Source organism: Wasmannia auropunctata, unplaced genomic scaffold (assembly GCF_000956235.1).
Source record: "Wasmannia auropunctata unplaced genomic scaffold, wasmannia.A_1.0 LD336048.1, whole genome shotgun sequence".
In the NCBI taxonomy this organism is placed as follows: domain Eukaryota; kingdom Metazoa; phylum Arthropoda; class Insecta; order Hymenoptera; family Formicidae; genus Wasmannia; species Wasmannia auropunctata.
This window is the reverse complement of record NW_012026842.1, coordinates 595895-608266: the sequence shown is the minus strand read 5'-3', so window position 1 is coordinate 608266 and position 12372 is coordinate 595895. Positions and strand designations below refer to the sequence as shown.

At 34.2% G+C, this 12372-nt stretch overlaps 3 protein-coding genes and 1 pseudogene across 10 annotated transcripts; 1 reads left to right on the top strand and 3 right to left on the bottom strand.

The window, feature by feature from the left end:
• The first annotated feature begins 273 nt into the window (after nucleotides 1-273).
• LOC105451657 lies at nucleotides 274-3224 on the top strand. Of its 2 annotated transcripts, XM_011692240.1 has the most exons (5): nucleotides 283-380; nucleotides 476-656; nucleotides 728-1331; nucleotides 1437-1713; nucleotides 1791-3224. In XM_011692240.1, exons 3-5 carry the CDS (start codon nucleotides 1171-1173, stop codon nucleotides 2742-2744), a joined length of 1392 nt encoding a protein of 463 aa, XP_011690542.1. In that variant the 5' UTR covers nucleotides 283-380; nucleotides 476-656; nucleotides 728-1170; the 3' UTR covers nucleotides 2745-3224. The 2 variants fall into 2 exon arrangements, with proteins under 2 accessions (XP_011690541.1, XP_011690542.1); XM_011692239.1 differs by having other exon boundaries at nucleotides 274-656.
• LOC105451658 (histone RNA hairpin-binding protein) lies at nucleotides 3071-4932 on the bottom strand. 7 transcript variants are annotated; one of them, XM_011692245.1, is made up of 4 exons: nucleotides 4821-4932; nucleotides 4597-4753; nucleotides 3894-4499; nucleotides 3071-3545 (listed from the first exon to the last, which is right to left on the bottom strand). In XM_011692245.1, the coding sequence occupies exons 3-4, from the start codon at nucleotides 4454-4456 to the stop codon at nucleotides 3401-3403; spliced, it is 708 nt and encodes a 235-aa protein (XP_011690547.1). In that variant the 5' UTR covers nucleotides 4457-4499; nucleotides 4597-4753; nucleotides 4821-4932; the 3' UTR covers nucleotides 3071-3400. The 7 variants fall into 7 exon arrangements, with proteins under 7 accessions (XP_011690547.1, XP_011690545.1, XP_011690548.1 ...); XM_011692243.1 differs by having other exon boundaries at nucleotides 4576-4932; XM_011692246.1 differs by having other exon boundaries at nucleotides 4580-4932.
• Nucleotides 4933-6644: 1712 nt separating this feature from the next.
• On the bottom strand, nucleotides 6645-9965 carry LOC105451679 (annotated as a pseudogene).
• Nucleotides 9966-10890: 925 nt separating this feature from the next.
• LOC105451678 (aminopeptidase N-like) lies at nucleotides 10891-11931 on the bottom strand. The gene is made up of 3 exons (XM_011692279.1): nucleotides 11708-11931; nucleotides 11556-11634; nucleotides 10891-11279 (listed from the first exon to the last, which is right to left on the bottom strand). The coding sequence occupies exons 1-3, from the start codon at nucleotides 11929-11931 to the stop codon at nucleotides 11109-11111; spliced, it is 474 nt and encodes a 157-aa protein (XP_011690581.1). The 3' UTR covers nucleotides 10891-11108.
• Nucleotides 11932-12372: the final 441 nt, after the last annotated feature.

Below are 12372 nucleotides of genomic sequence, written 5' to 3'. Positions count from 1 at the left end.
GGATCACCACCAAAAGATCGTGGACATAACCGACAAAATCGTGGACATTGGCTACGTAGTTCAATGTCCACGTTTTGTGGACATAGAGGCGCTGAAACCAGCTCAATCGCCTGTCCCAGCTAAATCGCGGGCATGGCCGCTCTCAGGATCCTCTCTGGCTTAGCTGTCGAGTCCCCTCCCACCCTCTCGCCCACCCATCCTACTATAGGTGCTTTCCATTTAGCGACACAAGTCGACGTCATTCTGTCTCTTTTCAATTTATTTAGTGACAATAAAGACAGAATAACACTTGTCAACTTGTGTCGCTGAATGGAAAGCACGCTTTATTAAAAATGCGATCCTCAATCAATGAATCTCCACCCAAAGAAAAAAATTAAATCGTACAATTATACGCAACAATCAGAATGATTAATTTACTGAATTTGAGACATTTAATAAACCACTGCAATTGACAATTATGTTCTTTATTCTGTAGTTGTCTCTACGCTCCAATCAGCTCCAATTACACGCTAAGGAAGGTTGGAAGGTTCTAACCTATCCTTTTTGATCGTTTGTATTGAGTATCAGATGGAACTTGGAAGGAGCGAGCCTTTTTCAGCTATCAAGAATATTGAATGGAAAAAAGTTGGGATAATCTTTGAGTATCTCATCAAAAGGTTGGAAAAATTGTTTAATTATCCCTTCAAAAATCAATTACTTGAGATTGATCATATTTATAATTAATTAGGTTATCAGAAGAAAGGTGTCATATATAACCTCGAAGAGAGGTTGAAGGTGCAAATCCACCATCCGATGGGATAACATAACAAAAACTCATCCAACGTTTATATCGAGCGTTCCGAGCTGTCAGAAAGAAGTTCAGGATTTTTTAACTGCCAACGATACAGCATACAGTGCGTTAATTTCTGTTCGAGCACAATCGATATACCTAACAGAATTACTCATTCAGAGACAGTACATTCTTTTCCGACTTCTGCTTCTGTGATCTTCAAGAGCGCAACGTGAATCGTGCGTGGGACGATGCGACAGTATTTAGATATCGTGTGAGAGAATGCGAATGATCGCGGACGGATTCACGAGGCTGCAAAGTGTAATCGCGGTATATGCTTCGCTCGCAAAAAGGTGACCGCCGATTATACTCGCTCCAGCCTTGCTCGACATTATAGAATCATGGAGATAATGAATGCCGAAGACACCGGCGAGCTGCACGCATCGCTCCCCGCGAAGCGTCGCGACAATCCCCTGTCGATTTCATGCAATTGGCAGATCAGCAATAATAAGCAATTTGTTGACGCTGTCACTGTTGCGCCGATTCAGTATGCATCTGCGAGGTAAGCGAATCGATCGGCCGTGGAAGGTGACAAAATGATATTTTAAATATATATTATTATAATTTGAAATATATATATTATTATGTACATTTTATATTTGGACAGAATAAACTGCGAAGACGTAGCTTCTCTCGACACCTGTATCGCTTTACAACCAACGGGTTCTAATACCGAACCGTGTATGCTGAACATTAAGGTGTCAAACTGTCAGAAAGTAGCGCGCATCGCTATCGTTTCCGAAGGTAACGTCCTGGAAATCTTCAAACAATTTGGAGAATACGAAACAACGATACTCGCGGAATTTGTGGACGAGTATGAGGAAAATGTAGTTTTCATCGGCGAGACGACGATACACCCTCCTACGACGGAAGTTAGCATTAAGGTAAGACGACTGACATTTACATTGATACTTTGCTTTTGCATTTGATGTGTACATAATAACGTTTACTTTTGTTTTAGTTTATTAGAACGAAAAATAAAGGCCCGCCTATGTGGGTGTACGGTGTAAGACTGTTTATGACAGACTCTACAAGGGAAGCAAACCCTAGTGCCTTCGATTATGATATTATCCGGACTTTTCTCAGCAACATCAGCAACGATAAAACGAGTCCCAAGTCTGAGATGGCAAAGAGGGCATTTGACGATAAACAGGAAATGAGAAATTGTAGAGAGAGACTCTTGGAAACATTTGCATCGGGCTCGAAGTATGCCGAGTGTACTAATAAAATTGGAAGGAGCGATAAAGAAAAAAAGGTTCCAAACTGTGAAGATAATTGCAAGCAGTCAGATGCTGCCGAGTGCAGAAATGGAATTGCGAGAAGAAATAGTGAAACTGATTATCCAAACTGTGGAGAGAATCACGCAAGATCGGACGAAGATATTAGAACCTCCATCGATAATAAAACAGAGTCTGTAAAAGAAACACAGTCTGGTAGCCTCAATTATAAAGATTTTATTCAAACATTTCTCAGTAACGCCAGTAATGGCAAAATGAGTCAACAACCTGATATGACAAGAATGTTTGGATCTTACGATAAATTCGATAATAATGAAATGGTGAATAACGAGCAGTTTTATCAGAATATATTGGAAATGCTTCCTTCGGATTACTTCAAACGCAGGAAAGAAATTGCAAAAAGAGATAATGAAAAAGAGTATCAAAGTTGCGAGACTAATCATGAGAAGTCGGATTCCCTTGAATGTAAAAATAAAAATATAAGAAGAAATAATGAAGACTGTACGAACCATAAAGACTACAAGAAATCCGATACAGATATCAGAATCTATATCGACAATAAATTTCATGATATGGAAAAGAGATTGATGGAAAGAATAGACGAGATGGAAGCCAGTGCCAATCAGAAACTGAATGCCATTTTGGAAAGACTTGAATCACGGCTGAATTTACAGTAAACATATTTCTTAGTTACGAATTTTTTATATCTAATAAAAAGATTTAAGTTATTAAATGTTAGTAAAATTTAAAATTATAAATGAGTTATTTTATTGTGAATATATCTTCTCGTTTCTGTGTTAATTAATCAAAAGATCTGGCTTATTTTTTTTTACAAAATATAAATTTCTTTTATTATTTTTATGCAATCTTTTATTGTATTAAATTTGTATTCATGTATCATGTACGATAGTGTATTGTTTTCAAATTTTGTATCAAAAGCACGTACAAAAAATTGCACAATTTTAAATTCATAATAATATTTAAATACTTACAATTCACATAAATTTAATGTCTTTAATAATCTAATTAGTAGTAGAAACTTGCGTTGTCTCAAAAGAGACCTTCAATGTATATACATTATTTTATTTATACAAAATTATTTGTGTAACCAAGCTCTCTAAAATGTGTTTATGAAATTACATAAATAAGAACAAAAATATCACTGTTCTTTCTTATTTAAGATCAGTTATAAATTATATTATTATACAGATGTCTCAAAAACTAGAAGCAATACGTAACAGAATAAGAGGCGTAAAATAATACAATTACAATATAAATTAAAGGAAATAATAATGGCAGTAGTTTGAACGGAATGACAAAATGAACTTTACGCCTAATTATCAGTCTTGTCGTTCTCCTGAGGAGGATCCCAAGAATGAAGTTGCTTCCGCCACAACTTTATCATACCGTCCCAACCCCGTCTACTGTATTTTATATGTTTCGGTGGTGTCCTCGGATGTTCTCGCGTACGGTTCTCTCTTAAACAAAATGGCAATTTTAATTAGATATATTACTTATATATATTTATGTGTATGTGTTACCGTTAAAACCCAATTTTACTAGTTAAAACTAGGTCTATAATTATACTGTTTTACATGGGTTTGTGACTTTTCATACATGGCGAGATCCAACGCTCCTGTTTATGGTTACGAAACCTATAATTGTACTGTTCACATAGGTTTTTCGATTTTAATCTAATCTAGTCTAATTAATCATTCTAGTAAATTCAAGATTTAACGAATTGTGAATTTTGAACATACACATGGTAACATATACACAGTTCAGCTACAAAGACAAGGCCTGATATTAATCTCACGACCACTTACTTGGGAACCAGCTGAATATATCTGTCGTATCCGATGGTGTTCTTCCCGTAATCAATTTCCTTCTGTCTACGCGCCAGCACCTTTGGATCGTCCTCGTACTCTACACGCTTTCTGTCGCTCTCCGACGAATTGGTGGTCGTACTGGAGTCGCTGGAGTAGCGTCTGTTACGAGAGACCTTGGTGCACCTGTAATCCGTACTATCCTGCCTCGCTCTCTTGCGCCAAGTGTTGCGAAAGGGTGGATCCGGCCGGTTCCTCACGTTGTCCTTGTACTCTATGTACCTGACTTCTTCCCGGCCCTTCGCGCGCTCCGCTCGGGCATCGTCGCGCCGCGCGCTCGAACTCTCACGCCTCTCCTCGTTCGCCCAGCAAACGTCCGTACCTTCCTTGTCGTCCTCGTACCACGCACCGCTCTCCGTATCTCCGTCCACCTTCTTCGCGCTGTTTCGCTCGGGCTCGGTGACGATCGAGCCTCGGTTGTTCATGCACAGCACCTCGTCGAGCAGCTCGTCGTCCTCCGCAATCTCCAGCTCCACCGACGATTCCCGCGAGGACGAATCCATTTTTTAGCAAGTGGCGAGCGAACTTTGGATCTGGCGACTCGATCTAGAAACACAGAAATAACATGATACCGTAATTGATTACCCGGTCGACTCGGAACATTCCGACTGACGGCACGTACATACATACACGCAATACGCACAATTATCGCAACAGGTATAACCTACGCAATCGGTCTACGGGTTTCGCTTCGAGACGAGTGAGCGCGAGACATCCGTTTACATTGCTCTCGGTATAACGCCGCGCACATCAGCTGCCTTCCAACGTCATAAATGCGACGAAGACGATGATTTACAGCACTACAGCAAAGCAAAGCTCGAAATTACGTTCGCAACTTCGAACGCTGTTCGATTATCGTTTACTCACTTCATTCGCCGTGCGCGCCTTTTTCGACTACGCCCCGCCGACGCCGCGTACGCCGCAACTGGTAACAGCTGAACTGCTTTGCGCGCCTATTTTAGATTAGGCCAGAGAAGATCCTGAGAGCAGCCATGCCCGCGATTTATCTGCGACCGGCGATTGAGCTAGTTTCAGCGCCTCTATGTTCACAAAACGTGGACATTGAACTACGTAGTCAATGTCCACGAATTTTTGGTAGTGATCCGTGCTATGTCCACGATTTAGCGGTTGTGTTCCGTGCTATGTGCAGGAATTCGAGTAGGTTAGTTAGACAAGGACGGACATCAGTCTCGGTCGTCCTTGTCTCACCAGCTGACAATTACGAAGCTCGAGCGGGCAAAAAATTTTCTCTCGATACGTTTTTTTTGTACCGCTGCGTTTCCGAAATTCAGAAAGAGGATTTCGGGCAATTCCTGGCAGTGAGATGGAAAATAGTAAAACGGAACTTTTTTAAGCAAATATAAATTTTATATGCTGACGTGACACGCGTGCATATATGATTTATGCACAACAAATACGCGCGTGTTCAACATATTATACAAGAAATAATAAGAAATAAATGAGAATAATAAAAATATTTGGCTTTTTTAATTTTATCATTAACAAGCGATTTTATGTAAAATTTAGCTATTTTAGTTTAATAAATCGCAAGTGAAATATGAGTAAATTTTGGACTCCTACTTTGAGAAAGCTCTTTCGATTCGACGGTAGCGTATACCTGCCTAGTAATAACGAAATCGCTGCGGACCGATTTGCGTCTCGACAAATAATTTTTTTCCAAATTAAAAATTTTAATTCTTATAAAAAAGGTAATAATAATAATAATAAATAACACGGATTGGCCGCCGCGGGGTAACAAATTTTAATTATTATGTACGTTTTGTAATTTGTTATGCGTCGTGCAAATATATTAATAAAAAATATTTCACAGTAATATATATATATCAAAATATACATATTAAAAAATTTTGTCAGCAAAACGGCTTTCAAAGAGAAAAACTGCGCATCTTCAAAAAGTTCCACGCATTGTAATAATTTGAAGCTATAAATTCGAGTTCTATAAGATCACAATAGTTTTTTGATTACCTCATCGAGCGGTCAAGAATTTTATTTTTTATTTACCATGTCGCAGGGTAAGCAATTTTTTATTTTGGTTACCCCGTCGTGGAGTAAGAAATATTCCTTACTTCGGGGCGGGGTAACCAAAATAAAAATTGCTTATCCTGCGGCAGGGTACATAAAAAATAAAATTCCTTACCCCGTGACAGCGTAACCAAAATTAAAAATTGCTTACACTGCGGCGGGGTAAGCAAAAATTGCATACACCGCGGCGGGATAAGTAAAAATTGCTTTCTTTGTTTTAGGTTAAGCAAAAATTGCTTACTTTGTGTTAGGGTAAGCAAAAATTGCTTTTACAGCGGCGGAGTTAGTAAAAATTACTAATAACGCTTTGATGTAAATAAAATCTAAATTGTTTACTCCGCGGCGAGGTAAGTGCATCACTTTTGATATTTCCATATTATCAATATCAGTTATCATGCTATATATTTTGACGTTTCTTATAATGTATAAACACAAATTTTTATAAATATTTATTTCAAATATTAGCAATAATATACTTATTAGAAATATTTAAAACTTGTTAATCTTACTATATTAATACTAAAATAATTCCTATATAACAAAATGTTTGTTTATGATTTTCTTCAAAGAAATGCTGCATACAAAAATATTCTTTGCATCAGGCATTTGAATATTCTTAAAAAGCTTATAAAAAAAAGCTTAAAAAATTTATTCAACTAATTCTCGATGCCTTCTCTTCATTCTTGCATACGGCCCGATTTCAGGATTCATCACAAAATCGTACAAAACTGAAACTTACTAATTGTGCTGCGGCAAATTATCATAAAATTCTGCGGCTATACATTTTACCTATATAAAAAGTTGAAATAATAATCAAATTATATTGCTGTATAATAATATCGTATCCAAATTGTAGTAAATTTTAACATACTTCTGGTAATTTCGAAGCAGGCACTGCAAATTTAAGTCATGATGTTTGTTATGGTATCCAATATTGAAAGTAATGAAATTTTGAGGGCCATTGTAACTGTATGTTTCAAAACCTTTTTTGTACTTATAATGTGACGATATAAAATGTACTGAAATCGGATGCAATCCCGTTGTCAAAAGAGTGCTAACAATCAAATAAAACAATACTTTACTGCCTAAAAACCAGATTTTTTAAATTAAGTTTTACAATTTATACTAATTTATATTATTGATTGTATCTTTTTTTGCAAATTTTGAAACTTACTACTATTACTATTTAAGAGAAGTTGATGTTTTTGGACACATTACAAGAGATCGCAATCCGCGTAGAAAAATGGTTGTAGTATTAGCCGACAGAATTTCCCAATTAAAGTTGTACAAAATAATTTTGCCTCTAATAATATCGGCAAGTCCGTATCTAATTTTTCATAACCCTGATACTAAAAATGTAACAAATATATTTTATTATATAGTTATAATTGAAAATATAACATATATTACTATACATAATTATAATTTAATTTTTACTATAAATTTTTATTCCTTGCAATACTCAAACGATGTTGCTCGACATGATATTTTTTAAAACTGATTGACATCGGTATTCTTATTAGATTAGTAGTAGTATTTCTTAGTAGATTTGCTAAAATGCCAAACAGTCGATTAGCCATAGGCCTGATAAGTCCAAAGGCAAAATTATGAGATATCTCATGTATCGCTGTAAAGCAAAACGTAACGAAATTGAGCGTAATACTGCATATATATATCAGAAATGTCAATGTATTAAAACGTCAGCATATATACATAATACATATATGTTAAATTGGCTTTACTGCAATAATGAAAATAAAATGTATACGTAATCATAAAAGAGTGATTTATCACACCTCCTAAACAGTATGCTAATAATAAGAATTTTGGATAACTCAAATCTTTAACTATAAACAACGATAGGAACTGGAATAATACCATCCCAGTAACGATTCATTTGAAATTTGGATCATGCTCAAACAACTGCTTAATTTCTGGATATTTCTCTGAAGTAGAAAATGTTATTTGTAAGAAACATTTAAAAACTGGTAATTAAACGAATTATAGTATTGTATATATATATTATACAATTTAAAATATAAAATTTTATTTTAATATTTTTTAAATATATGTAACTTTATTATACATAGAATGTGTAAAATTTGACAAACTGCATGTAAAAATCAAAATATATTTATTTCTAAAATAATAATGTCTTAATAAGACACATTTGTCGAATTTTTCTTGTCATACATTATAAATTTGTACAGTATCAAATAGTTGCAAAATTGATATTAATTGAATATACTGATCAACAAAATTATCGCATAGGTAAATTTATATAAAAATTTCGCATAACTTTAAATAAGCGTAACTCCGCAAAAAATGGTCGAATCGAAAATTTTTTTTTTATTCTTAAGGATATAAAGTTTGTGTTTAAAGAAGCTTTCGATAGATTTTTAATTTATCTTTCTTCCAATCCGCTATCTTTTCGAAAAGTAACGACATATTACATTTCAAAAAAATTGCATAATTTAACGCACTCTGGGATAAAATGAATTTTGCAAATGTCATGATAACCATTGTAAAGTTTAAACTTTTCCTACGAATTTTTGAAAAAATTTTGTACGTTTTTTTTCACGGAGTTACGGTATGTTATCATTACATTTTTGTTTAATTGCTGCCAGCATTAGCATTATCTATCTAGTGCGCATAACAGGGAAGTTGCTGCTTGAATTTTGCGCATTGTGTATATGTGTGTGTGTGTGTGTGTGTGTGTGTGTGTGTGTGTGTGTGTGTGTGTGTGTGCGTGCGTGCGTGCGTGCGTGCGTGCGTGCGTGCGTGCGTGTGTGTGTGTGTGTTCATATGCGTGCGTGCATGTGCATATGGCAAAGAGAAAAATCTCACGGTTCGTCATTTTCGCAGTATTTAATATTCAAACTTATTTTACTGATTATTTCTCTCTCTCTCTCTCTCTCTCTCTCTCTCTCTCTCTCTCTCTTCTCTCTCTCTCTCTCTCTCTCTCTCTCTCTCTCTCTCTCTGTGCGCGTGTGTGTATTTCATGAAATTTAAATCTGAACTTGGTGGCAGGAATACGCAATTTTAAAGTGCAACATATCCATATGCTTTGCCTCGTTTGCACAAAACACACACACACACACACGCACGCATCCAACGCAAAATACTTATCTTATTTACCGTAACTTCGCGGGAAAAAATAGTACAAAGCTTTATTGTTTTTTATAAATTTGTACGAAAAAGTTCAAACTTTATGATGGTTGTCATGACATTTTTTTACAAAAATTTATTTCATCCCGTAGAGTACGTCAAATTATGCAATTTTTTAAATATGAAATATGTTACTTTTCGAGATGACAGCGGATGGGAAGAAAGATAAATTAAAAATTTGTCAATAGCTTTTTTAAATACAAACTTTAGCCTTGAGAATGAAAAAAAAATTTTTGATACGACCATTTTTTGCGGAGTTATGCTGATTTAAAGTTATGCAAAATTTTGATATGAATTTATCTACGCGATAATTTTGTTGACTAGTAGATATCTAAAAATGATATATACTTTATATTTTAGATAACAAAGAATTAAAGATATCTTAAGTATCTATAAGTTCAGTCAATGTTTCTCAGTACTGCTTTCGTTGTCCAAGTATTATTTTATCATAGAGATATTCGATCACCTAGCAGAAGATAGTTTTCAGAATAGGCGTGGTTACACGTGTCTATAATATCCTTCCAAGATTTAATTTTAAAATTAATCCCATATTCCACAAGAGCGGTATTCAAATATTTACATAAAAAATAATTATCATGAAATTTCGTTTATGCAACCAGATACTCTCGGCGATTATCAGACCTAGAATTATTTTACGCCGCGTGCGGTTGCTCAGTGTAAACCCACTCGAAATCCGTCCTCGAGACTCGCTGGCCCATTTTTCCGTGACAGTTTTCGTACAAACGGCAAAGTTGAAATTAATCCTGATTAATCCCGGCGATGGCTAGAGCCGAGGGGTAACATCAACAACGGTCAAGGCAAGAAATAAACGCGCGTATACACAATTACACCTTTACTTTATACCCTATACCTTTATACCTCTACTTTACACCCTATATCTTTACTTTATACACAATTTTACCTTGAACTCTACGATTCGTCACATTACCTAATAATATTACCGGTATTTTTCTTGTTTTTTTTTAGCATTTGCTGTTATACAGGATGTCCTGATACCACTCGATATATTCTGTTAATTACGTATCTTGCGTTATGAATATGAAGTCGATCATCTTTTTCGCGATCGCCGCAGCGTTCGAAGAGCGCGCGCTATGGTGTCATTTAATTTTATCCTTAGGTATCGTTTATAAGACAAGGATAAAATGACGTATGACTATTAATACTGATAGAACGTTCCCCGAACGTAGTCAAATTACAAAATGTTGCAAAGTAGATAAATTTAAAAACTTTGGAAAATTCCCAGACAGTAGGTATACGGATATTCTATGGACAATCATACGATGTTCTTTATTCTCAATTACATTTATTTCATTATTTATTACGTTACAAATTTATTTTTAAATATAATTAAAAAATGCGCTAGAAATATATAATTAAATATAACGCGTATAAAAAAATACAACACAAAAGACATGTAATATAATATAAAATTATAAAATGTAAAATAAATTATAGAAAACTATGATAAAATTAGGGTAACTCCAGTATATATGCCGTGCGAGGATTTACGCCGCAGAAGCCAGAAAAAATAGAAGTGAAAGTAATTTTCTTGCAACCACTCTGTCATATGAATTATAGATAAATGAACATTATTGCCATTACATTTATTCACTTAGTTACAAAGCTTTTTCAAAGAATTAAAGATATAATTCTTGGCATTAAATACACTAAATAGTGCATAAACAAAATATTGCAATATGTCTTAGCTTAAAAAAGAATAAATTATTAAATAAAAAAGTACAGATCTGTCAAGAATAAATCTTCTGTCATTTTGCAATACAATAAATAATACAATACAATAAAAATCTAAAGAATAATTGTCGTCGAATTATCGATTTCTGTTTGATTTAGTTTTTCAGTATAAAAAGCTTAAAAGATGCAATATTAAAAGAATGAGGGTTGTATGAACGATATTTAGTGATTTTAACCTTGTAGAACTATCTTATTTTTGTGATTAATTATCCATTTCCAAATTTTGCAAGCGTTATTTTTGAACCACTTTAAGTTAGTTTCCGCAATAGTGACAGCAGAATGTAAGCTCGCTTTAAATGTTGCAGGATACATGTCTGTATGACGGTCGACGAAGAATTTCAACTAGAAAGGGAAAAATAAATCATTATCATTTAATCTATTTTACTCAACGATGTTATCTAATTTATGACGTTCCACTTTTTATATAATTAAATAATAATAACAATAATAGATAATATGATGTATAGAATATTTTAAAGATATAATTATACTGATAAACAGTTCAATTAATATACAATATGCAAAAGTATATCTTAATTCGATTTAAGTTTTTCTTTTTAGAAATCTGAACTCTTTCGCTCTGTCAATTTTTTAAATAAGAATTCTGAATAATCATACTTCGTTGTATTCATCCTCTCTCGATATATGTGACGCCACATTAACGAACAAATCTGCAAGTTCATCGTACCTTCCGAAACTGTAACGAAAACGTACAAGCGTAAACATTTTATTGCTACATTTGCAATTAATAGCGCTGCAATCATACTCACTGTTGGTATAGCGATTCGGTGCTGTATATTAAATAGTCGAGGGTAACATTTACTCCTATTTGACTTGCGCTGTACATGGAAGTAAATACCGCTGAAAGATCTTGTCGGCGAATACCAGCTTTTGTAGGATGATATTTTGGAACGGCTAATTCTGCTAAGTAACTGTTCAAACAAATTGTTCGTGAATCCATCAAATGATTATATAAAATCCCCTGCTTGGGCATGTATCCAAATAATCAGAGAAATTATTGCGACTGTTATAATTTTAGCAAGTTTCAACAATACAAATATAGAAAAATAGATTTAATTTTATTGTCATAAATATATTTGTTGACGAAAGTTAAAAATTCAAGATAATTACGCAGCTAATTTTTTAAATAATGATTTCATCAAGCGTTGTCTCATACAGCAGAAAAATTCGAAAAATATTATAGCAATATCTTTAAGATATCACATATTCCAAATATCTTTAGGATATCCCTACAATATACATATTTTGGACACTTCTGCTATGGTGTGGGTGTGGAGAAAGTTAGAATTACATTAACTTTTATAAATTATTTCTATGAAAATATACCTATCTTATTTGTTAAACGAACGAAGAAACCGTAATACTGATATATTTTTAAAGTTTTTTTAAGTAGTAAACATTATAATGTTTACTA

Excerpts from the sequence above, each read along its gene's own strand:
- LOC105451658 (XM_011692243.1), bottom strand. The coding sequence starts at position 4,456 with ATGGATTCGTCCTCGCGGGAATCGTCGGTGGAGCTGGAGATTGCGGAG. Across the intron at positions 3,546-3,893 it reads TATATTCAGCTGGTTCCCAA|AGAGAACCGTACGCGAGAAC; the intron begins GTAAGTGGTCGT and ends ATTTTGTTTAAG.
- LOC105451678 (XM_011692279.1), bottom strand. The coding sequence starts at position 11,931 with ATGCCCAAGCAGGGGATTTTATATAATCATTTGATGGATTCACGAACA. Across the intron at positions 11,635-11,707 it reads ACCGAATCGCTATACCAACA|TTTCGGAAGGTACGATGAAC; the intron begins GTGAGTATGATT and ends TTTTCGTTACAG. Across the intron at positions 11,280-11,555 it reads GAGAGGATGAATACAACGAA|TTGAAATTCTTCGTCGACCG; the intron begins GTATGATTATTC and ends TTCCCTTTCTAG.
- LOC105451657 (XM_011692239.1), top strand. The coding sequence starts at position 1,171 with ATGGAGATAATGAATGCCGAAGACACCGGCGAGCTGCACGCATCGCTC. Across the intron at positions 1,332-1,436 it reads ATTCAGTATGCATCTGCGAG|AATAAACTGCGAAGACGTAG; the intron begins GTAAGCGAATCG and ends ATATTTGGACAG. Across the intron at positions 1,714-1,790 it reads CGACGGAAGTTAGCATTAAG|TTTATTAGAACGAAAAATAA; the intron begins GTAAGACGACTG and ends CTTTTGTTTTAG.